Genomic DNA, 27,193 nt, shown 5'->3' on the forward strand with positions numbered 1-27,193 from the left:
GAGGGCTGTTGTGGGCTGCAAAGAGACATAGATAGGATGCAAAGCTGGGCTGAAAAATGGCAAATGGAGTTTAACCCTGATAAATGTGAGGTGATTCATTTTGGTAGGACTAATTTAAATGTGGATTACAGGGTCAAAGGTAGGGTTCTGAAGACTGTGGAGGAACAGTGAGATCTTGGGGTTCATATCCACAGATCTCTAAAGGTTGCCACTCAAGTGGATAGAGCTGTGAAGAAGGCCTATAGTGTGTTAGCTTTTATTAACAGGGGGTTGGAGTTTAAGAGCCGTGGGGTTATGCTGCAACTGTACAGGACCTTGGTGAGACCACATTTGGAGTATTGTGTGCAGCTCTGGTCACCTCACTATAGGAAGGATGTGGAAGCGCTGGAAAGAGTGCAGAGGAGATTTACCAGGATGCTGCCTGGTTTGGAGGGTAGGTCTTATGAGGAAAGGTTGCGGGAGCTAGGGCTGTTCTCTCTGGAGCGGAGGAGGCTGAGGGGAGACTTAATAGAGGTTTATAAAATGATGAAGGGGATAGATAGAGTGAACGTTCAAAGACTATTTCCTCGGGTGGATGGAGCTATTACAAGGGGACATAACTATAGGGTTCGTGGTGGGAGATACAGGAAGGATATCAGAGGTAGGTTCTTTACGCAGAGAGTGGTTGGGGTGTGGAATGGACTGCCTGCAGTGATAGTGGAGTCAGACACTTTAGGAACATTTAAGCGGTTATTGGATAGGCACATGGAGCACACCAGGATGATAAGGAGTGGGATAGCTTGATCTTGGTTTCAGATAAAGCTCGGCACAACATTGTGGGCCGAAGGGCCTGTTCTGTGCTGTACTGTTCTATGTTCTATGTTCTATGAACTGAGGCTTCAATTGCCCTCTCAGGTGGATGTAAAAAAATCCCATGATATTATTTGAAGAGCAGGGGAGTTCTTCCCAGTATCCTGGTCAATATTCATCCCTCAGCCAACATCCCTCAGCTAAAAACAGATGATCGTGTTGCTGTTTGTGACAGCTTGCTGTGATTGGCTGCTGCGATTCCCACATTAAACATCAGCAGTATCAACATTGGGCGTGAAGTGCTTTGATGTGTCCTGAGGTTGTGAAAGGTGCTATATAAATGTAAATCTTCCCTTTTGTTCTTTGCTGCAGTAACTCTGCTGTTCCCTCTGTGTTTCTGTGTTTATAGTAAGAATCTCACAACACCAGGTTAAAGTCCAACACGTTTATTTGGTAGCACAAGCCACAAGCTTTCAGAGCGCTGCTCCTTCATCAGGTGAGTCACCTGATGAAGGAGCAGCGCTCCGAAAGCTAGTGGCTTGTGCTACCAAATGAATCTGTTGGACTTTAACCTGGTGTTGTGAGACTTCTTACTGTGTTTACCCCAGTCCAACGCCGGCATCTCCACTTTATGTATTTATCACAGACTCTCATTTCCTTTTTTGCAACAACAGCACAAGCCGCAGCTGCAGCCACACCAGGTTCGAGATCTCGTACTCAACGAAGATGAGAGGAAGTTATTGGTGAAAGAGGGGGTCTCGCTTCCATCACAGCTGCCACTGACTAAGGTACGTTGACAGCTAATCACCGCTTGCATTGTTCAAACCAGAGCAGAGGTGGAGTGGATCAGAGCAGGAGCAGTACATAGAACATAGAACATAACAGCGCAGTACAGGCCCTTCGGCCCTCGATGTTGCGCCGACTAGTGAAACCAATCTAAAGCCCCTCTAATCTACACTATTCCAATATCATCCATATATTTATCCAATGACCCTTTAAATGCCCTTAATGTTGGCGAGTCCACTACTGCTGCAGGCAGGGCATTCCACCAGTACTAACCAGAGCAGAAGTGGAGTGGATCAGAGCAGGGGCAGTACTAACCAGAGCAGAAGTGGAGTGGATCAGAGCAGGGGCAGTACTAATCAGAGCAGAGGTTGAGTGGATCAGAGCAGGGGCAGTACTAATCAGAGCAGAAGTGGAGTGGATCAGAGCAGGAGCAGTACTAACCAGAGCAGAGATGGAGTGGATCAGAGCAGGAGCAGTACTAACCAGAGCAGAGATGGAGTGGATCAGAGCAGGAGCAGTACTAATCAGAGCAGAGGTGGAGTGGATCAGAGCAGGGGCAGTACTAATCAGAGCAGAGGTGGAGTGGATCAGAGCAGGGGCAGTACTAACCAGAGCAGAAGTGGAGTGGATCAGAGCAGGACCAGTACTAACCAGAGCAGAGATGGAGTGAATCAGAGCAGGAGCAGTACTAACCAGAGCAGAGATGGAGTGAATCAGAGCAGGAGCAGTACTAATCAGAGCAGAGGTGGAGTGGATCAGAGCAGGAGCAGTACTAATCAGAGCAGAGGTGGAGTGGATCAGAGCAGGAGCAGTACTAACCAGAGCAGAGGTGGAGTGAATCAGAGCAGGAGCAGTACTTATCAGAGCAGAGGTGGAGTGGATCAGAGCAGGGGCAGTACTAACCAGAGCAGAGGTGGAGTGGATCAGAGCAGGGGCAGTACTAATCAGAGCAGATGTGGAGTGGATCAGAGCAGGAGCAGTACTAATCAGAGCAGAGGTGGAGTGGATCAGAGCAGGGGCAGTACTAATCAGAGCAGAGGTGGAGTGGATCAGAGCAGGGGCAGTACTAACCAGAGCAGAAGTGGAGTGGATCAGAGCAGGAGCAGTACTAACCAGAGCAGAGGTGGAGTGGATCAGAGCAGGGGCAGTACTAACCAGAGCAGAAGTGGAGTGGATCAGAGCAGGGGCAGTACTAATCAGAGCAGAGGTGGAGTGGATCAGAGCAGGAGCAGTACTAATCAGAGCAGAGGTGGAGTGGATCAGAGCAGGGGCAGTACTAATCAGAGCAGAGGTGGAGTGGATCAGAGCAGGGGCAGTACTAACCAGAGCAGAAGTGGAGTGGATCAGAGCAGGAGCAGTACTAACCAGAGCAGAGATGGAGTGGATCAGAGCAGGAGCAGTACTAATCAGAGCAGAGGTGGAGTGAATCAGAGCAGGAGCAGTACTAACCAGAGCAGAAGTGGAGTGGATCAGAGCAGGAGCAGTACTAACCAGAGCAGAGGTGGAGTGAATCAGAGCAGGAGCAGTACTAACCAGAGCAGAAGTGGAGTGAATCAGAGCAGGAGCAGTACTAACCAGAGCAGAAGTGGAGTGGATCAGAGCAGGAGCAGTACTAACCAGAGCAGAAGTGGAGTGAATCAGAGCAGGAGCAGTACTAACCAGAGAAGAAGTGGAGTGGATCAGAGCAGGAGCAGTACTAATCAGAGCAGAGGTGGAGTGGATCAGAGCAGGAGCAGTACTAATCAGAGCAGAGGTGGAGTGGATCAGAGCAGGGGCAGTACTAATCAGAGCAAAGGTGGAGTGGATCAGAGCAGGGGCAGTACTAATCAGAGCAGAGGTGGAGTGGATCAGAGCAGGAGCAGTACTAATCAGAGCAGAGGTGGAGTGGATCAGAGCAGGGGCAGTACTAATCAGAGCAGAGGTGGAGTGGATCAGAGCAGGGGCAGTACTAACCAGAGCAGAAGTGGAGTGGATCAGAGCAGGAGCAGTACTAACCAGAGCAGAGATGGAGTGAATCAGAGCAGGAGCAGTACTAATCAGAGCAGCGGTGGAGTGAATCAGAGCAGGAGCAGTACTAATCAGAGCAGAGGTGGAGTGAATCAGAGCAGGGGCAGTACTAATCAGAGCAGAGGTGGGGTGGATCAGAACAGGGGCAGCACTAACCAGGACAGGCTGCTGCTAACCATAGCAGGTCAGTGCTAACTGGAGCAGGTCGGTGCTAACCGGAGCAGGCTGGTGCTAACTGGAGCAGGTCAATGCTAACCAGAGCAGGTCGGTGCTAACCAGAGCAGGTCAATGTTAACCAGAGCAGGTCAGTGCTAACCGGAGCAGCTCAGTGCTAACCGGAGCAGCTCATTGCTAACCGGAGCAGGTCAGTGCTAACCGGAGCAGGTCAGTGCTAACCAGAGCAGGCTAGTGCTAACCGGAGCAGGTTGGTGCTAACCAGAGCAGGTTGGTGCTAACCAGAGTAGGGCAGTGCTAACCAGAGCAGGTCGTTGCGACCCAGACTAGGTCGGTGCTCATTGGAGCAGGTTGGTGCTAACCGGGGCAGGTCATGCTAACCGGAGCAGGTCGGTGCTAACCAGAGCAGGTCGGTGCTAACCAGAGCAGGTTGGTGCTAACCGAGGCAGGTCATGCTAACCGGAGCAGGTCGGTGCTAACCGGGGCAGGTCATGCTAACCGGAGCAGGCCGGTGCTAACCAGAACAGGTCGGTGCTAACCAGAGCAAGTCAGTGCTCATTGGAGCAGGTCAGTGCTAACCAGAGCAGTTCGGTGCTAACCAGAGTAGGTCGGTGCTCATTGGAGCAGGTTGTTGCCAACCAGAGCAGGTCGGTGCTAACCAGAACAGGTCGGTGCTAACCAGAGCAAGTCGGTGCTAACCAGAACAGGTCAGTGCTAACCAGAGCAAGTCGGTGCTCATTGGAGCAGGTCAGTGCTAACCAGAGCAGGTCGATGCTAACTGGAGCAGGTTGGTGCTCATTGGAGCAGGTCGGTGCTAACCAGAGCAGGTCGGTGCTAACCGGAGCAGGTCGGTGCTAACAGGAGCAGGTCGGTGCTAACAGGAGCAGGTCGGTGCTAACTGGAGCAGGTCAGTGCTAACTGGAGCAGGTCGGTGCTAACAGGAGCAGGTCGGTGCTAACTGGAGCAGGTTGGTAATATCTGGAGAAAGCCAGTGCTATCTGCAGTAGCCTGGCAATAACTGAAGCACACTGGTAGTAACTGGAGTAGGCAGGTGCTAAGTAGACCAGTGTGAACTAGGGGAGGTGCATTGTTTGTTATTTTGGAAATGTTATCCTTTGTCTCAAGAGTTCTGGAATATAAGGGATGGAAGCGGGCAGCAGAGTGTGTGGGAAGCGGGCAGCGTCGGGAGCGGGCAGCAGAGTGTGTGGGAAGCAGAGTGTGAGCTATAAGGGCTTTGGCTCACAGGGCTTAGGCTGAAAGGGCGAGGCAAGGTAAGTTATTTTTATCCAAACCTATATAGGATAAGGGTAACTATGAGTGATAGACCAGTTCGGTGCTTCCGGTGTGGGATGTGGGAGTTCCTGGAAACACCTAGCCTCCCAGAGGTTCACATTTGTGCCAGGTGCGTGGAACTGCAGCTCCTGAGGGACCGCGTCAGGGAACTGGAGCTGCAGATTGCTGACCTTGGTCTAGTCAGGGAGAATGAGAGAATAATTGACATGAGTTATAGGGAACTAGTTACACCGGGGCATCGGGAGGAAGACACGTGGGTCACAGTTAGGAGGAGTAAAGGTCAGAAGGGTAACGTACCAGAGAGTACTCCAGTGGCTGTCTCTCATAATAGGAAGGGCTCGGCGACAGGTGTGAGAGGGGAGGGGAGTGAGCAATTAGAGGAGGGGTCACCTGTGGTTGTCCCACTCCAAAACAAGTATATTGTTTTGGATAGTGTGGAGGAGGATGACTCTCCAGGGGTAAGCCACAGTGACCAGGTCACTGGCACACAGTCAGGCTCTGTGGCCTGGAAAGGAAAGAGAGGGGTTAGGAGAGCAATAGTGGTGGGGGATGCGTCGGTTAGAGGCACAGACAGGCGATTCTGTGGGTGCGAACGAGACTCCAGGATGGTAGTCTGCCTACCTGGTGCTGGGGTCATGGATGTCTCCGAGCGGATAGGAGGCATATTAAAAGGGGAAGATAAAGAAACGGTGACAGAGACTTGGTTGAAAGAGGGACAGGACTGGCAGCTGGCAGCTTTATCTTCCCCTTTTAATATGCCTCCTATCCGCATTGTACACACTGGTGCAAATGACGTAGATAGGAAGAGCAGGGGGATCCTACGAGAGCAATTCAGGGAGTTGGGAAATAGGCTAAAAAGTAGGGCCTCCAGGGTGGCCATCTCTGGGCTGCTCCCAATGCCTCGTGCCAGTGAGGCTAGGAATAGGGAGTTAGTACAATTGAATGCTTGGCTAAAGGACTGGTCCAGGAGGGAGGGCTTCATTTTCCTAGATCAATGGGAAGTTTTCAGGAGAGGATGGCACCTGTACAAGAAGGACAGGTCACAACTAAGTTGGAAGGGCATGAATATCCTGGCTGGGAGTTTTGCTAGTGCAGTTTGGGGGGGTTTAAACTAGTATGGCAGGGGGGTGGGGATCAAAATATTAGGTCTACAAGTGTAGAGGCTGGGGACGAGCTTGGGGCTGGGACAAGGCTGGCAAAGAAGAAGAGCACTCTGGGGGAGGATGACCTCACTGGGCCTGGAGGTCTGGAGTGCTTATACTTCAATGCAAGGAGCGTAGCAGGTAAGACAGACGAACTTAGGGCCTTAATGCTCACGAGGAATTTGGATGTGGTTGCGGTGACAGAGACTTGGTTGAAAGAGGGACAGGACTGGCAACTGAATATTCCGGGGTACAAGTGTTTTAGGCGAGACAGAGGAGGGGCCAAAAGAGGTGGGGAGTAGCAGTATTAGTTGGAGAGCATATTACAGCGGTGCAGAGGGAGGACAATTCAGAGGGGTCGTGTAACGAGTCACTCTGGGTGGAGCTTAGAAACAGGAAGGGCGCAGTCACTATGTTGGGGGTGTACTACAGGCCCCCCAACAGCCCAAGGGAAGTGGAAGAACGGATATGTCAGGAGATACTGGATAGGTGCAGGAAAAATAGGGTTGTTGTAGTGGGAGACTTCAATTTCCTTGGTATAGACTGGAAATCGCTGAGAGCAGGGACTCTGAATGGGGAGGAATTTGTAAAATGCGTACAGGAGGGTTCTTTGGAACAATATGTAGATAGCCCGACTAGAGAGGGGGCTATACTGGACCTCGTACTGGGGAATGAGCCCGGTCAGGTCTTCAAAGTTTCGGTAGGGGAACATGTGGCAAATAGTGACCACAATTCTGTTAGCTTTAGGATAGTGATGGAAAAGGATGAGTGGTGTCCCAAGGGTAAGGTGTTGGATTGGGGGAAGGCTAACTTTAGTGGGATTAGGCAGAAATTGGCAGCTCTTGATTGGGAGAGGTTGTTTGAGGGTAAATCCACATCTGCCATGTGGGAGTCTTTTAAGGAACAGTTGTTAGGGCTACAGGACAGGCATGTGCCTGTAAAAAAGAAGGATAGGAAGGGTACGATTCGAGAACCGTGGATAACCAGGGAAATTGAGGGACTGGTCAAAAAGAAAAGAGAGGCGTATGTTAGGTCCAGGCAGCTAAAAATGGAGGGAGCTCTGGAGGAGTACAAAGAAAGTAGGAAAGAACTCAAACGGGGAATTAGAAGAGCAAAAAGGGGTCACGAAATGTTCTTGGCAGACAGGATTAAGGAGAATCCCAAGGCATTTTATTCATACGTTAGGAACAAAAGGGTTGTCAGGGAAAAAATCGGACCTCTCAGGGACAAAAGTGGGGAATTATGCTTGGAACCCAAAGAAGTAGGGGAGATCCTAAATGAATACTTTGCGTCGGTATTCACAAAGGAGAGGGATGTGTTGACTGGGAGTGTCTCGGAGGGGAGTGTTGAACCGTTGGAGAAAATCTCCATTACAAAGGAGGAAGTGTTAGGTTTGTTAGAGAATATAAAGACTGACAAATCCCCAGGGCCTGATGGAATCTATCCAAGGTTGCTCAGGGAGACGAGAGATGAAATCGCTGGGCCTCTGACGCAAATCTTTGTCTCGTCACTGGATGCAGGTGAGGTCCCAGAGGATTGGAGGATAGCCAATGTGGTCCCGTTATTTAAGAAGGGTAGGAAGGATAACCCGGGTAATTATAGGCCGGTGAGCTTGACGTCCGTGGTGGGGAAGTTGTTGGAGAAGATTCTTAGAGATAGGATGTATGCGCATTTAGAAAGGAATAAACTCATTAACGATAGTCAGCATGGTTTTGTGAGAGGGAGGTCATGCCTCACTAACCTGGTGGAGTTTTTTGAAGAAGTGACCAGAATGGTTGACGAGGGAAGGGCCGTGGATGTCGTCTATATGGACTTTAGTAAAGCGTTTGACAAAGTCCCTCATGGTAGGCTAGTGAAAAAGGTTGGATCTCATGGGATAAAGGGGGAGGTGGCTAGATGGGTGGAGAACTGGCTTGGTCACAGAAGACAGAGGGTGGTAGTGGAAGGGTCTTTTTCCGGCTGGAGGCCTGCGACTAGTGGTATTCCGCAGGGCTCTGTATTGGGACCTCTGCTGTTTGTGATTTATATAAATGATCTGGAAGAAGGTGTAACTGGGGTGATCAGTAAGTTTGCGGACGACACAAAATTGGCAGGACTTGCAGATAGTGAGGAGCATTGTCAGAAGCTACAGAAGGATATAGATAGGCTGGAAATTTGGGCAAAGAAATGGCAGATGGAGTTCAATCCTGATAAATGCAAAGTGATGCATTTTGGTAGAAATAATGTAGGGAGGAGCTATACGATAAATGGCAGAACCATAAAGGGTGTAGATACGCAGAGGGACCTGGGTGTGCAAGTCCACAGATCCTTAAAGGTGACGTCACAGGTGGAGAAGGTGGTGAAGAAGGCATATGGCATGCTTGCCTTTATAGGACGGGGCATAGAGTATAAAAGTTGGGGTCTGATGTTGCAGATGTATAGAACATTGGTTCGGCCGCATTTGGAATACTGCGTCCAGTTCTGGTCGCCACACTACCAGAAGGACGTGGAGGCTTTGGAGAGAGTACAGAGAAGGTTTACCAGGATGTTGCCTGGTATGGAGGGGCTTGGTTATGAGGAGAGATTGGGTAAACTGGGGTTGTTCTCCCTGGAAAGACGGAGGATGAGGGGAGACTTAAAAGAGGTGTATAAAATTATGAAAGGCATAGATAGGGTGAACGGTGGGAAGCTTTTCCCCAGGTCGGTGGTGACGTTCACGAGGGGTCATAGGTTCAAGGTGAAGGGGGGGAGGTTTAACACAGATATCAGAAGGACATATTTTACACAGAGGGTGGTGGGGGCCTGGAATGCGCTGCCAGGCAAGGTGGTGGAGGCGGACACACTGGGAACGTTTGAGACTTATCTAGACAGCCATATGAACGGAGTGGGAATGGAGGGATACAAAAGAATGGTCTAGTTTGGACCAGGGAGCGGCGCGAGCTTGGAGGGCCGAAGGGCCTGTTCCTGTGCTGTATTGTTCTTTGTTCTTTGAAGTTATGTTACAGTTAGTGCTCTGGTTAGAAGCCCTCTTGAATATTCAGTTTTGGACACCTCACCTCAGGGAGGGTATAGTGGCAGCACAGATTCACTAGAATGATACTTGTGCTAAAATGGCTAAATTACGAATAAGAAGTCTCACAACACCAGGGTAAAGCCCAACAGGTTTATTTGGAATCACCTGATAAATGAGCAGCGCTCTGAAAGCTCGTGATTCCATGTAAACCTGTTGGACTTCAACCTGGTGTTGTGAGACTTCTTACTGTGCCCACCCCAGTCCAACGCCAGCATCTCCACATCATGGCTAAATTAGGAGGACAGATTGCTTAAGTGTGTATTCCCTTCAGTATAGAAGATTAAGGGCTTATTGAGATGCTTAAGGAATGAATAGGGTAGATACAGATAAGTTATTAGTTTTGGGCGGTTGGGGGGGTATTGTGATTGTAGAGAGAATCACAGTGCAGGTAGCCCAGAACTACGGGACATTACAATTAGAACTAGGCTATTCGGAGGTGATGCCAGGAAGCCCTGGGTAGAGGTAATTCTGTCCTCCACAAAAGCTGTTGAGGCAACGGATCAACTGAAATGTCAAAACTGAGGTTGGTATGTTTTAGTTCGGTAAGGGTGTTAAAGGTTACGGAACCAAGGCAGGTAAATAGAATTAAAACACAGCACAGCCATGCTCTAATTTAATGGTAATCAGGCTCAGGGGGCCTAATGGCCAATTCCTGTTTCGGTAAATGGCCAACTCCAGTTTTGGCAAATGGCGAATTCCCAATCTCAGCCAAGCTGTCAGGTGGGGTGCTTTGCTGCAAATGATTGGGATGAAAAAAGGGAAATTAGAAATTGCATCGTACATCCAGATGCCTCCAGAGAGGATGATGGCTTCAGGCTTTGGATTCCGATCTTGGCAGGCATAATCCGCCTGGAACATTGAGCTGTCTTCTCTTTTTTCGGTTGTTGATAGACCTGCTGTGAATTCCCTGCCATTGCTGGGTTTTAGAGAAATTAATCATCCTCTTCCAACACGGTTTTACTGGCAAACTTAGCAACTTAGAAACAGACAGTGGGGAGGATGGAGTGTCCTGGGGGAGTGTGTTCAATATCAGCGTGTAGAGTATGAAGACATGGATAGAAGGCCAAACAATAAAATACATTGAAAGCTGTGGTTATATACAGGCCTGCGGACAACAGAACAAGTCCATTCACAGGCCCATACTGCCAGAAGGTGCCATGGCAGAGATATATATTTTAGAAGGCCTATCTGCTAAATGTATGTTAGTGTGGTAAACCACTGTTAGCTTATTGCCTGTGTGTGTGACATGCCTGGACACATCCCTGCCAGCCCTGCCCGGGACTCCTCCTCGCCCTGGTCCAGGTATAAAGGCGGCTGCTCCCCACCCCCTGCCTCAGTCTGGACCAGTTCATCGACATGGGTGTGCTCTAAGTCTTTTGCTAATAAAAGCCTATTTGTTCTTGCATACTAACTAGTCTTTGCTTGATTGATGGTGCATCAGTTAGTGAAATGGAATAGGCCAGTCAGTCCTTCAGTACTCACTGGTATAAATCCAGAGACAAAATCATTTCTATAGTATCTTGAATCAGAACTTTCAGTCCCTTTTACTGAGGTAGGGAAACATTTCCTGCCATTCCTAACTTTTTTACAAAACATAAAGGGGATTTTTATTCAAGGGATGTTTATTTAACTGATATAACATACCCACTAATATTCTTCTGCCCAATACCCAAAAGGTCCACTTAATTATAGGCACATGTTCTGTCTCACCAGTGGGTTAAACTCCCTCCCGGATACTGATGGGGCGAAAGAGGATTGTTACATTCATTACTGAAACATTTTTTTATAAAGTCATTGCCACTCCTTAGTTTGCGACAACTTTTTCCGTTGACTGAATTTAAGGCTGAGTGGTTCTATTGAGTTACCCTTGGATTGGCACAGTCTCAGTTTTACTTGCCCTCGACTTTAAACTGCCTGTGCTTTCACTGCCATCTTTACTGCTCCCTCTGAAGGTATCAGTCGCCTGATATTTTTTTCTGCCCCTTCCATTTAAAGCCGGCAGCCAATTCCAGTTTGATTGTTTGTCGTTTTGTGTGTCCCCTTTTCCCCCTCCCCCATTCTCTCTCCACCCCTCTCTCTCTCACACACACACATGCACTGACTCCTTTTCTATATCTCTTTCTATCTTTTCCTCACCCACTCTATGGTCTCCGTTTCTTTATTTCTCCTTTTATCTGTATCTATCTCACACCTACTCTCTCCCTTTGTCTCTCAAACATACCTTCTTTCTCCCTTGCTCATTCCCTCTCTCACACACATATTCCCTCTGTTTTTCTCTTGTTCTCTCCCTCCCTCCCTCCCTCCCTTTCTCTTGTTCTCTCCCTCCCTCCCTCCCTTTCTCTTGTTCTCTATTAGCAGTAATTAAATCAGAATGTGAATGGATTGGATGAGTTGTGTTCTTTTCCCCTTCTCAGCAAGAAGAACGGATTTTAAAGAAGATCAGGAGAAAGATCCGGAATAAACAGTCTGCGCAAGAGAGCCGCAAAAAGAAAAAGGAGTACATTGACGGCCTGGAAAACAGGTGAGGGATAATGGTTGGAACAACACCTGGCAGAGCGGTGCTGGGACTTTCCACTGGCTTTGTGCTGACTGGCCTATCTCAGCTAACACTGTGGTGGAATTGGGGCAAAGGAAAAGGGAAAAAAGATGTGACAGGGAGGGTGAAGATTGAAGGAAGTGTGAAGGACAGAGCGTGACAAGATCACATTATCCTCTGGGCATAGTCATTTAATACGTATCCTCGGAAGCCAGGACAAAAACGGAACAGCAATTCATTTGTGAATAGAGTGGCTCTCTCCTGCACCTTTCAGCCCCCAATCCATTTTGAAAGGCAGAAACATGTCACCTGGTGAGGTTTCAGAGGGATTGGAGCAGAGGTCAACGGTGCAATTTGTCCACATTTTGGGGTAGCACAGTGGTTAGTACTGTTGCCTCACAGCGCCAGAGACCCGGGTTCGGCTCCTGGCTTATAGAAACATAGAAACCCTACAGTGCAGAAGGAGGCCATTCGGCCCATCGAGTCTGCACCGACCACAATCCCACCCAGGCCCCACCCCCACATATCTACCCGCCAATCCCTCCAACCTACACATCTCAGGACTCTAAGGGACAACTTTTTAACCTGGCCAATCAACCTAACCTGCACATCTTTGGGTGACATCTTGGGTGACTGTCTGTGTGGAGTTTGCACATTCTCCCCGTGTCTGCGTGGGTTTCCTCCGGGTGCTCCGGTTTCCTCCCGCAGTCCAAAGATGTGCGGGTTAGGTTGATTGGCCATGCTAAAATTGCCTTTAGTGTCAGGGGGATTAGCAGGGTAAATATGAAGGGTTACAGGAATAGGGTCTGGGTGGGATTGTGGTCGGTGCAGACTCGATGGGCCGAATGGCCTCCTTCTGGCACTGTAGGATTCTACGGTTCTATGATTTTACCCAATCTCTGTCTGTGCCAGTTCAACATTTAATCTTTGACAAAGGGCAGTTCAGGTTGGTGCAGGAAAATCGTTGTGAGGCCATTAACTAAGTGGTTTCTCAGTGGTGAAGCACATCCTCTCCATCCTAGCCAGCATTAAAGGGCTCTTTGAGTCTCAGCAATGTGGCTGCATGTGGGTGGATGAGACTTAGACCATAAGACCTAGGAGCAGAAGTAAGCCATTTAACTCTTCAGGTCTGCTCCGCCATTCAGTGAGATCACGACTGATCGGATATAATCCTCAGCTCCACTTTCTCGCTTTATCCCCATAATCCTCGACTCCCTCACTGATTAAAAATCCGTCTATCTCAGCCTTGAACATACTTAATGACCCAGCCTCTACAGCTTTCTGCAGTAAAGAATTCCACAGATTCACTACCCTCAGAGAAGAAATTCCCCCTCACTCTTACTTAATCTGAGATTATGCTCTCTGGTCCTAGACTTCTCCACATGGGGAAACACCCTCTCAGCATCTACCCTGTCAAGCACCCTGAGAATCCTATATGCCACAATATGGTTGTCTCTCATTCTTCTAAACTCCAGTAGACCTAACCTACTTAATGTCCCCTCATAAGAAAATCCCTCCACACCCAGGATCAACCTCGTGAACTTCTCTGGAGTGCCCTCCAATGCCAGTATATCTTTCCTTTGATAAGGGGAACAAGACTGTTCACAGTATTCCAGATGTGGTCTAACTCATGCCTTGTATAATTTTAGCAAGACTTCCCTATTTTTATACTTCATTCCTTTTGAAATAAAGACCAACATTCCATTTGCCTCCCCTATTCCCTGCTAAACTTGCATGCTCGCTTTTTGTGATTTATGCACGAGGACCCCCAAATCCCTCTGTGCTGCAGCTTTCTGCTGTCTTTCTCCATTTAAATAATATTCAGTTCCTTTGTTCTTCCTACCAAAGTGAGTAACTTCACATTTTCCTACATTATATTCCATCTGCCAAGTTATTCCTCGCTCACCTAACCTGTCTATAGCTGTCTGTAGACTCTTTGTGTCATCCTCACCACTTGCCTTCCCACCTATTTTTGTATCATCCACGAACTTGGCAACAGTACATTCACTTCCATTGTCCAAGTCATTAATGTAAATTCTAAATAATTGTGGTCCCTGTAATCCCTGTGGCAGTCCATAGGCAGATAAATGCCACTCAGCCCATAGACATTGCACTGATCCTCCGAAAGAGCACTCTACCTCGGCCCAATTCCCCACCCTAACTCATAACCCTGCACATTGATTATGGCCAATCCACCTAATCTGCACATCTTTGGACTATGGGAGGAAACCGGAGCACCCGGAGGAAACCCATGCAGACACGGGGAGAACGTGCAAACTCCACACAGACAGTGACCCAAGGCCAGAATCGAGGCAGCAGTGCTAATCGCTGTGCCATCATGCTGCACTAAAAGACAAAGCTCATGTGCACTCAGACCTTGACTATATTCCGGTTACAGTACTCTCTGTTATACTGGAGTTATGATGTGGATACTGGAGTTACCCAGTGCTCTCTATTACATTTAGTATACCCTTGTGTTCTCTCACTTTCACCTTCAGAATGGCAGCCTGCACGGCCCAGAACTATGAACTGCAGAGAAAAGTCATCCATCTGGAGAAGCAGAATACGTAAGTGATCTCCTGTGTTAATATCTTGTTAATTACATTGTGAATGTTTGTTAATGTCGTTGTTAAGGTTAAGAGAAACAGGTAATGGGTATCATTGAGCACATATCAATAGGGGATAGCAGGGACACTGCAGTTCAAACTGCCTGTGGGCGAGAATCATCTTATATCTTATATCCTTCTATCACTTTCCTCTTGCTGGTTGTGTGGGAGAAGAACCGAGACTGAACAAGTCAATAAGCTCTCACAATCAAGAAAAGGTATGTCTTGGTTTTGGCTTCACCAATTGGTGTGGATCCCAAGAACATCTTCTCTGGAAGGTAATTTACAGTATCAAACATAGAACATAGAACATAGAACATTACAGCGCAGAACAGGCCCTTCGGCCCACGATGTTGCACCGACCAGTTAAAAAAAAACTGTGACCCTCCAACCTAAACCAATTTCTTTTCGTCCATGAACCTATCTACGGATCTCTTAAACGCCCCCAAACTAGGCGCATTTACTACTGATGCTGGCAGGGCATTCCAATCCCTCACCACCCTCTGGGTAAAGAACCTACCCCTGACATCGGTTCTATAATTACCCCCCCTCAATTTAAAGCCATGCCCCCTCGTGCTGGATTTCTCCATCAGAGGAAAAAGACAAACTGGGGCTTCAGTACATTCGAAGACAGCGTGAGAATGTAGCCCAGCTACTCGTATTCCATCTAATTCCAAAGCTGGTCTTCAGTAAGATAGAGATAATCCTAATCACTGGTAATCACTAGAAAAATAATGAGGTCCTATTGCCATTGAAAAATTTTGATTGGGTTGCATAAAAGTGGGGTGGGGACTGGGAAGAGTTGTGAGACTGGGAAGAGTTGTGAGACCGGAAAGGGGGAACAGTTGTGAGGGCAGGCTCTGATGGAGACGGTGCTGGGGCCATGGAGTAAGAAATCATAGAAACCCTACAGTGCGGAAGGAGGCCATTCGGCCCATCGAGTCTGCACCGACCACAATCCCACCCAGGCCCTATCCCCACATATTTACTTGCTAATCCCTCAAACCTACGCATCTCAGGGGCAATTTTTAACCTGGCCAATCAACTTAACCCGCACATCTTTGGACTGTGGGAGGAAACCGGAGCACCTGGAGGAAACCCACGCAGACACGAGGAGAATGTGCAAACTCCACACAGACAGTGACCCCGAGCCGGGAATCGAACCCGGGACCCTGGAGCTGTGAAGCAGCAGTGCTAACCACTGTGCTACCGTGCCGCTTAGGTGTTCACCTCTTGGGGACTCAGAGCCAATCCCGGCATTGTCCCACCTGAGCTTTCGCTTTACAGTCAGCACTGCTGCCTTGGAGGAGGAAGACATCTCAGCCACACCCCAGTGCAAATAAAATAGGAATATCCCAGTTCCAATCCTTGGAGAAAATATCATTAATCGTCCCGAGTTATGTTTTTCTATTATTTGACATGTTGCAGTGTAGGCACACCTGTACATTTTGGGGAAAGAGCTGAGGACTAATTGGATTGCTTTTTCAAAGAGCTGGCACAAGCATGGTGGCACAGTGGTTAGCACAGTATGGGAGGAAACCAAATCACCTGGAGGAAACCCACGCAGACACGGGAAGAACATGCAAACTCCACACAGACAGCGACTCAAGCTGGGAATCAAACCCAGGTCCCTGGTGCTGTGAGGCAGCAGTACTAACCACTGAGTTATCGTGCCCCCCCCCAATGTGTAGATTAGGGGGATTAGCCATAGTAAATGTGTGGGGTCATGGGAATGTGGTAGGCCTGGGTAAGATGCTCTTTTGGAGAGTTGGTGCAGACTCGCTAGCCTGAATGGCCTCCTTCTGCACTGTAGGGATTCTATGATTCAATGAATGGCCTTCATTGTGTGATATGATTCTCTAACTCTAATTGCTTACACAGTCACACGCTAAAGTTTTGGAACTGCTAGCTTAGACAGTCAGTCCATCGTCATACTTCGGTAAAAAACAGTACAGAAAATGGCCCAGAGTGATGTCGTTAAAAAGGGGCTCAGGAAAGACATAGTGAATACCAGTCGCCCAATTGCAGTTCAAACTGCCTGTGGGCGAGAATCATCTTATATCCTTCTGTCATTTTACTCTTGCTGGTCAGATTAGTGCTTTCTGCTTTAGTGAGTTTTATTAAAACCAATTTTCACCTGGTGTTAATGCCTAGTAGGCAAAACAAGAACTTGCATTTATAGAATTCCTTTAAAATCCACAAACATCTAAAGGGGCTTCACAAAGGTGTCAGGCAAAAAAAGCATTCCAAGATAAAAGGGATATTAGAAGGCTTTAAAATCTTGACCAAAGAGATGGGTTTTAAGGAGGATCTTAAAGGAAGGTGGAGGTAACAATGCTTAGGGATTTAGGAAGAGAATCCTGGAATGAAGGCACAGGAGCAGATAGTGGGGTGATGAAAGAGAGGAGGAGTTGCAAATTTAGGCGAGCACAGAATTTGGAGGGGTGGTCAATTGTTGTGAGAGGTGAGACCATGAAAAGGTCTCATCATGATGGTAAGATGTTGGAGGTGTGGGGGAATTGGGAGCTAATGTAGGTAATTGAGGACTAGGATGATGAACAGTTAGAAGACTCCCAACACCAGGCTAAAGCCCAACAGGTTTATTTGGAATCACGAGCTTTCGGAGCGCTGCTCCTTCATCAGGTAAGTGGAGACTCCATTCACCTGATGAAGGAGCAGCGCTCCGAAAGCTCGTGATTCCAAATAAACCTGTTGGACTTTAACCTGACGTTGGGAGACTTCTAACTGTGCCCACCCCAGTCCAATGCCGGCATTTCCACATCATAGGGTGATGTATGAAAGGGACTTGGAGCAGGATAGGAGATGAACTGCAGAGATTTGAATGAGCTGAAGTTTATGGAGGTTGGGAGATGGGAGGTCGTCTAGAAGAGGATTCAAATAATGGAGTTTTGAGGTGACAGTGGTATGGAAGAGAGTTTCAACAGCAGTAGTTTGGAGGCAGGGCAGCGGTGTGCAATATGGTTATTGGTTTTTTGATGGATATGATATGGAGTATGAAGCTTGATACTACAGTGTTTGTGATGAGTCTGTGTCAGTGTCTGGAGAGTGGGTATATTCAGTGCCAAATGCAGGGAGCTTATGGCAGGGACAAAGCAATGGCTTCAGTCTAACAACACAGAGGTGGCGGAGAGGTCATGAGAAGTGGTGGAGAGGTAGCACTGGGTATCAGTCATGTACATGTGGAAACTGAGCTCATGTCTGCAGATGATAACATTGAGATGCAGCATGTGGATAGAGAGCTGGCGGTTATAGCTAAGAACTGATCCTTGGGGGAGCTACAGAAGTAATGGTGTGGGGTTGAAAAGAGAAGGCATTGCTGGAGATGCTCTAACCATGACTGAATTGGTAAGAGTGGAACAATGAGGTCCTACTGGGGGCGGCACGGTAGCACAGTGGTTAGCACTGCTGCTTCACAGCTCCAGGGTCCCGGGTTCGATTCCCGGCTTGGGTCACTGTCTGTGTGGAGTTTGCACATTCTCCTTGTGTCTGCGTGGGTTTGCTCCGGTTTCCTCCCACAGTCCAAAGATGTGCGGGTTAGGTTGATTGGCCATGCTAAAATTGCCCCTTAGTGTCCTGGGATGCATAGATTAGCGGGATTAGTGGGTAAAATATGTAGGGATATGGGGGTAGGGCCTGGGTGGGATTGTGGTCGGTGCAGACTCGATGGGCCGAATGGCCTCTTTCTGTACTGTAGGGTTTCTTCTTTCTTCTACTGAACTGGGTAATAATTGGAGGAGGATGGTGAGTGGTCAGAGACTCCAGAAAGGTCACCAGAGAAATTAAAATTTGTTAATGTGACTGGATTGAGCTGATGAGGTAATGTATATTTAAATTGAATTGGGGCTACGGGGATTTACAACAATGATCTTTAGACATTTTAGAAACATAGAAACTAGAAGCAAGAGTGGGCCATTCAGCCCTTCGAGCCTGCTCTGCCATTCATTATGACCATGTCTAATCATCAATTCAATATTCTGATCCTACCTTCCCCCCAATATCCCTTGATCCCTTTAGCCCCAAGAGCTAAGAGTATCATTGGCCCTCTGAATATAATCAGATTTGTCTGATTGTCTGAATACTGTCTGATTGCTCAATCATATATTTCCAACCTCTATTTGTTATGAGTAACGGTGTTAGCACTGACAGAATATAATCTTCTGTGCAATAGTGCAGCAAATGTGGTAAGTTCTACAGTGCAGAAAATGTTCAGATAAAATGACTGCAGATTCAAAATACAAAGGATGATCGCATCAGCAAGATTGACAAGACACCTGTGTTTGCAGGTTCAGTGCATCTAGGAGCAGGCAGGCCTCATCTCAATACCCATTTTGAATGGGTTGCAATCGGATCCGGTCTAGTTGATTAGAAGAAAGTTGTATCGTTAATCTTGTTGAGAATGCATTTTTTTCTCCCAGGTATTCCGGTGGGTGTTGTAGTATGTTCCCTGATAGTCTGGAAAGAATTAGCACAAACTAAAATTTTCTAAATGTTGCTTCCTTCTTATAGGACATTACTGCAGCAACTGAGAAAACTCCAAATGCTGGTCATGCACTCAACAGGCAAGACTGCACAGACTAGCACCTGTATCATGGTATGTTATCGACCATGTCATTGCTATATTCATACCCACAAGGCATGTGCCTGTGAACCGTGATCTTTTGGTGTGTTTGTTGGTAAAATGGAAAGACTGGAAGAAGAGGCAGTGAAATTGGACACGGTGGTGATACAAAACAGGCGGAATCACATTTGGCGCCTGTTCTACCCTCTGCCCAATAATCTGTTCCATTCAGTTCAACAGACGGAATATCAGCCGGTCATATTAACAAGCGACCAATGTGCTTCTGCCTATTTTGTGGTCCAGTCCCACGTCCAATTTCATCCCCCTTGTTGATCGCAGTGGCTGATTTACTTCCATCATTATTGAACTGTGCTAGATTCTTGTTAACTAAATATATTCACCGATGGAGTAAATTTACTGCTATTGTTTGCGAGCACATGTGTCTAAAATGGTGTCGCCATAGCCACACCTGTGGCTCGGCAGCAATTCCTATTGGATGACATTGCAGTACCAATGGGATGACAGCATCATGAATTTGAGATGCTGCACCCTCCCCCCTCACTCTGCCACCCTGCAAACACTCAACAGCTTTAGGAGGCAAGAGGAGATAAGAAAACAGCACCTAGTAATCCTGGCATTTCTGTACGCATTTGCAACAGGACACAGACCGGGATTTAAGTTTTCAAACTGGGACTACTGTCACCCCACACATGCATAAAACCCAGGGCGCCGGCTTGGGTTCATGACCCCAACATCAACACAATGATTTTCCACAATACAGTAGACAGACGGGCCCCAAAATCAGCAACTTCTCTGCCATTTAAAAAATAATAATTAACAGCAAATTGAGCTTGCTAACAAACTGGTTGACCCGAATATTGCACTGTCCGCACCATAATACATTTGGCATGGACAAGGGGTATGAGTGGTGAGCCCACTGTTTCACCATCTGAGATAAAAGAAATGGGAAAGAAGGGGCTTACATCCTTTGTGGGGGAGGTGGGGGGGGGGGGGGATGCCCTCTGCCCATAAGGAGCACCTTTCTCTTCCCCCAATACAAAATCACCCTTTTGCCACCCCACCTGGACTCCAAAATCTGACACCCCATGCCACATTGACAACCCTCCCTTGGGTGCCTGATCCCTCCCCACCCAAAATCCCAGCCTTGTCCGACTCTGGGACCCACTGCTCTCTTCATCATGGGACCGCTTGTAGTTCTGAGTTCTCATGGTGCTGTGATTGTTAGAGCTGTCAGCCACGTAGATTGGTATTCAGCTCTCTAAGGTGGGGACTTCTCCTGCTGAGGGTTGGAAGTCCACTATCTGCTTGTGTAGTCGTCAGCAGCGTGTTTTCACTGCGGAGTAGCCTTTTGAAAGTTGGCTAGTTTGTGACTAACTTTTCTAATGACAGGCAAACAATATTTCTCCTCCTGTAAAATTCGCTCCACTGTCTCTTTAAGACACTGTTCCTTAAAAACACTCTTCCTTTAAGGTGAAGTACACTGTTAGTGTCATTGTGAGCTGTGTAACATTTAGTCTTTTCTTTCTCCAGGTGCTGATGTTGTCATTTGCCCTGATAATTTTCCCAAGCTTTAATTTGTTCAGCGCCAATAAGGGTGCAAAGGAAGATGACTTCACTCCTGTACGAGGTTAGTAGTGGTACCCAGATTAACGTAACACTGGGTGATTGGGGTAACACCCCAACACCAGACCCATGTGATGAACAGAAGACAGAACTCTTAATCTAATTTATGTCTTTTGGGCATTAACCCGGTCACTTGATATATAACTTTTTCAAGGCAGAGGATAGTAGACATCCCCTTGTAAAACTAACCTGCTATTGTGTCATGGTGATGGGCTCGAGATGGGAAGGGTAGAGAGGAAGCCATTGCGAAGCCATCCTAAGATATCACTGAATATCACAGACAGGTTAGTTTGCTATGTTTCGGGACAGAGAGAACAAGCTGGAGGTGAAAGTCTCTATGGTTCACTACATTGGAATGTGGGTGGGAGCCTGCGCTCAGAATCCGAAGACCAAATTCTTGAGGAGTTAAAACAAAGCTGGAAGATTCACCTAGCTTGACTAAGATGGAAGTTCTCTAGTAATACTGGCGCTGTGAAGGACAGTTCTGGGGTTAGAAGTGACCAAACTGGGAAAGGGAAATAACAGAAGTAAGCTCTCAGGAGCTGAGACTAACTTTGGACTGATATCTGGAGAATTGAATGTCTACTTAGAGGGAGTGTAGTATATCTGTGAAGTGGGTTTTTCAGTTGTGCTAGAAAAGCTGTGGGTATTCTGTTTTGTGGTTTAAAGTATGAGTTGCTTACAAATATAGTGTTTAGTCAATAATTCTTTTAGTCTTTTGTTACAGTGAACACCTTAACATCTGTCTTTTGTTGTGTCATCTTTTCAGCTAATAACTGGAAATTAAAACTTCTTTATAAAAGCTCTCAGTCTCTTATTGAGATCATAACATATGACCTGGCCCTACATTTTGGGGTCACAGTGAAATCAGTAACTCTGCTGATGCTCAATAAAATGGCCCGTTTTTAACTACTTAGCAGCAACTGCATTCCTATGTGAAGAGGCACTCTCCGCCTGGGAGACCGCCGGCGGGGGTTGAAAATCTGGCGAAACCTGGAAATTGTGAATCTTGCCAGCGAGATTGCGATTTCCAATTTTTGCCATTCTTGCCGGCAACATAATCTGGTTCACACCCATTGTATTCATTTTAAATAAATTTTAATATAATTAAACATTTCCTCTTGCCACATCTTGCCCCTCACTAGATTTTTGACACATTGGAATGGTTTACAACAGGTTCACCCAGGCATGAATCTGTCGAGAGGCCCCCCCCCGCCGCCGGCTCCACGGCACAAATGTCTAAATAGCCCCCAGGGGGAGAGAGGCATGGCAAGCATTGCCCTGGCAATGACCCCAACACTGTCCTCTGGCACTGACCTGGCAATGTCAACCTGTGCCGGGGCAGTGCCAGGAGTGGGCCTTAGGGGGAGGCTCACGTGTAGGGATTCATTTACTTGGCGTGGTGGGGGCTGCAGATGTGCGAGTGATGGCGCTACCAGCAATGATCGGGGGGAAGTGGGTCGATGCCGGGATGATTGAGGGAAAGGGGGTCGATGATTTGATTTGATTTATTATTGTCACATGTATTAGGATACAGTGAAGAGTATTGTTTCTTGCGCGCTATACAGACAAAACATAATGCACACAGAGAAGGAAAAGAGAGTGCAGAATGTAGTGTTACAGTCATAGCTAGGGTGTAGAGAAAGATCAACTTAATGTAAGGTAGGTCCATTCAAAAGCCTGATGGCAGCAGGGAAGAAGCGGTTCTTGAGTCGGTTGGTACATGACCTCATACTTTTGTATCTTTTTCCCGGTGGAAGAAGATGGAAGAGAGAATGTCCGGAGTGCGTGGGGTCCTTAATTATGCTGGCTGCTTTGCCGAGGCAGCGGGAAGAGTCAACAGATGGGAGGCTGGTTTGAGTGATGGATTGGGCTACATTCACGACCCTTTTTAGTTTCTTGCGATCTTGGACAGAGCAGGAGCCATACCAAGCTGTGATACAATCAGAAAGAATGCTTTCCATGGTGCATCTGTAAAAGTTGGTGAGCGTCACAGCTGACATGTCAGATTTCCTTAGTCTTCTGAGAAAGTAGAGGCGTTGGTCGGCTTTCTTAACTATAGTGTCAGCATGGGGGGACCAGGACTGGTTGTTGGTGATCTGGACACCTAAAAACTTGAAGCTTTCGACCATTTCTACTTCATCCCTGTTGATGGAGACAGGAGCATGTCCTCCACTACACTTCCTTGAAGTCAATGACTATCTCCTTTGTTTTGTTGACATTGAGGGAGAGATTATTGTTGACGCACCAGTTCACCAGATTCTCTATCTCATTCCTGTACTCTGTCTTGTCATTGTTTGAGATCTGACCCACTACGGTTGTGTCATCAGCAAACTTGAAAATCAAATTGGAGGGGAATTTGGCCGCACAGCCATAGGTGTATAAGGAGGATAGTAAGAGGCTGAGAACACAGCCTTGTGGAGCACTGGTGTTGAGGATGATGGTGGAGGAGGTGTTGTTGCCTATCCTTACTGATTGTGATCTGTGGGTTAGGAAGTTCAGGATCCAGTTGCAGAGGGAGGAGCCGAGGCCCAGGTCACGGAGTTTCGAGATGAGTTTCATAGGAATAATGGTGTTGAAGGCTGAGGTGCAGTCGATAAATAGGCGTCTGATGTAGGTGTCTTTGCTATCTAGGTGTTCCAGGGTTGAATGCAGAGCTAGGGAGATGGCGTCTGCTGTGGACTTGTTGCGGCGGTAGGCGAACTGTAGTGGATCCAGGTAATCTGGGAGGCCGGAATTGATTCGTGCCATGACTAGCCTTTCGAAGCACTTCATAATGAGCCACTGGACAATAGTCATTAAGGCACTCTGCCTGGCTTTTCTTAGCTACCGGGATGATGGTCATCTTCTTGAAGCAGATAGGAATCTCAGATTGTTGTAAAGAGAGGTTGAAGATGTCTGCGAATACCCCCGCCAGCTGGTCCGTGCACTATCTGAGTGCTTGTCCGGGTATCCTATCCGGGCCAGTTGTTTTCCATGGATTGACCTTTGAGAAGGCTGCTCTGATGTCTGCAATGGTGACCTCTGGTACAGGTTCATCCGGGGTGGAGGATGTGCTCTCACTGGCCCCTTGCTCAAAACGATCGTAGAATGCATTGAAATCATCAGGGAGGGGTACATAGGTGCCGGTGATTTTACATGCCTTCATCTTGTAGCCTGTTATGTCTTGCAGACCTTGCCATAGTCGACGGGGTCTGTGTGGCTAGTCTGCGACTCTAGCTTGGTCCGGTACTATCTTTTGGCACCTTCGATGGATCTCCTTAGATCACATCTGGCTTTCTTGCATAGGTCAGGGTCGCCTGCCTTGAATGCCTCAGACCTGGACTTCAGCAAGCAGTGGATATCCCTGTTCATCCATGGTTTCTGGGTTGAGAAACACATGGATTTGCTTCTTTGGCACACAGTCTTCTACACTTACTAATGTTACTGTAGTGGCATACTCATTCAGGCTGGTCGCAGAGTTTTTAAATACTGACCAGTCCACTGACTCTAAGCAGTCCTGTAGGAGATCATCTGATTCCTCAGACCAACATTGCACCACTTTCTTTGACAGATTCTCCGGCTTCAGTTTTTGCTTGTAAGCCAGGAGCAGGAGCACAGCCTTGTGGTCTGATTTGCCAAAGTATGGGCGGGCGATAGAGCGATAGGCATGTTTGATATTTGTGTAGCAGTGGTCTAGGATATTTTGGCCCCTGGTGGAACAGGAGATGAGTTTTGGTGATATCTTGATAGGATGCTCTTGAGCTTGGCCTGATTGAAGTCCCCGGCCACGATGAACAAGGCCTCGGGCTGTTTATTCTCAAGGCTATTTGTAATGGTGTATATTTCGTGCAGCGCGATCTTCATGTCCGCATGGGGTGGGATGTAAACTGCAGTCAGGATAATGGAGGTGAACTCCCGCAGAAGGTGGTAGGGGCGGCATTTTAGCGTCAGGTATTCTCGGTCTGGGGAGCAGAAACTCACCAGTGTTACTACGTCTGGGCACCACGAGGTATTGATTAGGAGGCACACCCCACCTCCTCTCGCACTGCCTGAGGCCACTGTATAGTCCATTCGGTGGATTGAGAACCCCTCTGGTTGCTGGGATAATCAGGGGAAGGGGTTGATGCTGGGATGACTGGGGGAAGGGGTTGATGCTGGGATGACTGGGGGAAGGGGTTGATGTGGGATGACTGGGGGATGGGGTTGATACTGGGTCGATTGAGGAGAGGGGGTGGAGGTGCCAGTGATGATCGCGGAGGGTGGGGTTGGGGGAGACCACAAATATCTCCGTGGTGGAGCAGGGGAGATTAATTGTTTTCCAGTAATTGGGACTCCAATCTTAGTCGATCTAATTCCCGGTTTTAAGAGCCCCAGCCTCACCAGAGAGACAATGCAAACCATGTCCACTTTTATTTTGCAGTCACAGTCACAAGATCTGGAGAGAAAATTGGCCAATGGAGCTGGAGAATTCCATGCCAGTTTTCTCACCAGAACTGACACTCTGCCAAATTCCATCAAGATTCCACCCTATAACATTGATTGTCTTTGCAGTATTTTCCAGGTCTCTGCATGACCTGGAGTCATCCCGGGTGCTTCACATGTTGGCCAGTCCTCACAACCATGCTGCAGGAGAGAAGAATTCAGATTGGAGTGACCAGCTCACCTTGGAGAGCAGCGGCACAGCTAACAAAGAAGATCAAACAGGGAATGGCAAAGGACTCACTGGTGATATTGAGAGTCTCTCGCCCAACAGGTCCAACTCTTCACTGAGGAATGGTGCCATTGCCAAGGATATCACAGTCCTTGAAGATCTTATTCCTGAAGCCCATACAGCAGAACAAGGACTAGGACATTCACCATGGACTGAACTGACCCCTGACCATGGAGATGAAATGTAGCGGCTTTTCAAATTTGGGACTTTCTTTACTTGTTGATGTTTAAAGGGGAAAGGAATCATGGCTGATTAAGCACTGAAGATTGGAATAAGATTTACATCATTCCATCCAAATACATTGTACCAGTTCTCCCTTGCACATTAGAAACAGCCCCACAGCCTCAAATTGGCTGTACTTTATAGTCCAGACACTGCCTGACCTGTTGTATCTTAGCTTTAACTGGGTACAATGTACATATTTAATTTTTTTTACATTAAATAGCAGTCTTAATGACATTAATATGAACGATCCCAGTTTCATAACTCAGTATATCAACTGACACATTTCAAAAATGATCATACTGTTAACAACAGTTGGTCGAGCTAAACGGATACAGTTTTAAGGAAACATATTGCTTTACTCCATGTTGTACCAATAATTATCTTGTTGCCCATTTCTTGAGCCTGATCAGCAGTGTGATCCAGAGCTACTGGACTCCCATGGCAACGCTGCATTGGTGAATTGGCCTCACTCCCTGGTTTATATATCTGAGCCTCACATCTTCTGAGCTTGCCCACCCCATGTGGGTTTCAATTCTTATCCAATTATTGTTTTAGCTTCTCCACAAAATGGTGATATACTGGCACACTTTTGGATGGATAAAGATTGACCTCCAGACATCTAACCCCATTGTTAACTTGAGCACCTAGGCTTTGAGATGAAGCTGACTATGAGGTAGGAAGTTGTGATGGGGAGCACTGGAGGGTTCTCCAGAATGGGTTGAATGAGCTCTCCTCATTTGACCCTCTCATGTGATCTGACTGTTTCCTCCCCTTTGACCAGGGATTGCAAATCCAACTGTTGACCCCACTCCCTCGTGCCATCCCTCACTCAGCGTACCTCCAACTCTTGCCATTCTAATCCTTTGCCATCCACCCTGTCTTGCCATCTTGTTCCTTGCCATCGATCTCTCACCATACAGAGCTCCCCTTGCCATTTATCTCTTCACCATTGCCCTCTGCTTCCTCACCATCCAGCCTGTGTGCCACTTATCAATATTATTGTTGTTGCTTTGTAAACTGACTTTCCAAAATAATATTTAGTTAATGTTTATTGAACTTGATTTTTTTGTAAAGATTTCACTGTAACAATCAGAATAAATGCAAATCATTAAAATTTCATAGATCTATAAAAATACATTTGTGGATTATTTTTCAAACACTGCGGACCCCTTTTAACCATTTCCACCTCAGTGGAACTAGAAATCTTCAAATTTTTGCCTCATAATCCCAAAAATGGCCAATGGTGGTATTAGCATTTTGCTTCATATGACTTTGCCCAATTTTGATGGGAGGATTATTTTCATTGTGTTAATGCCTGCAGTAGAATAGTGGGACATCTTTCCAAAATACAAAATGTTGTCAACTAATACTCTTAATATTTCCAATAATAATTTCCAGACAGTAGTTCAGTGATATTTGATTTGATTTATTATTGTCACATGTATTAGTATACAGTGAAAAGTATTGTTTCTTGCGCGCTACACAGACAAAGCATACCATTCATAGAGAAGGAAACGAGAGAGCGCAGAACATAGTGTCACAGTCATAGCTAGGGTGTGGAGAAAGATCAACTTAATGCGAGGTAGGTCCATTCAAAAGTTTGATGGCAGCAGGGAAGAAGCTATTCTTGAATCGGTTGGTACGTGACCTCAGACTTTTGTATCTTT

The 27,193-nt window shown here is 47.2% G+C and overlaps 1 protein-coding gene across 1 annotated transcript in view; it reads left to right on the forward strand.

Annotated features, from left to right (window-relative positions):
- LOC144479728 (cyclic AMP-responsive element-binding protein 3-like protein 3) overlaps positions 1–26,653 on the forward strand; it is a 51,153-nt gene extending 24,500 nt beyond the window's left edge. The window contains exons 5-10 of the mRNA XM_078198760.1: positions 1,464–1,577; positions 11,658–11,764; positions 14,278–14,346; positions 18,913–18,997; positions 20,516–20,612; positions 25,142–26,653. Of these exons, the coding sequence (XP_078054886.1) occupies positions 1,464–1,577; positions 11,658–11,764; positions 14,278–14,346; positions 18,913–18,997; positions 20,516–20,612; positions 25,142–25,488 (819 nt within the window). The 3' untranslated portion in view covers positions 25,489–26,653. The remainder of the gene's footprint in view (positions 1–1,463; positions 1,578–11,657; positions 11,765–14,277; positions 14,347–18,912; positions 18,998–20,515; positions 20,613–25,141) is intronic.
- The last annotated feature ends 540 nt before the right edge of the window (positions 26,654–27,193 follow it).

This window comes from Mustelus asterias, chromosome 26, assembly GCF_964213995.1.
Source record: "Mustelus asterias chromosome 26, sMusAst1.hap1.1, whole genome shotgun sequence".
Lineage (NCBI taxonomy): Eukaryota > Metazoa > Chordata > Chondrichthyes > Carcharhiniformes > Triakidae > Mustelus > Mustelus asterias.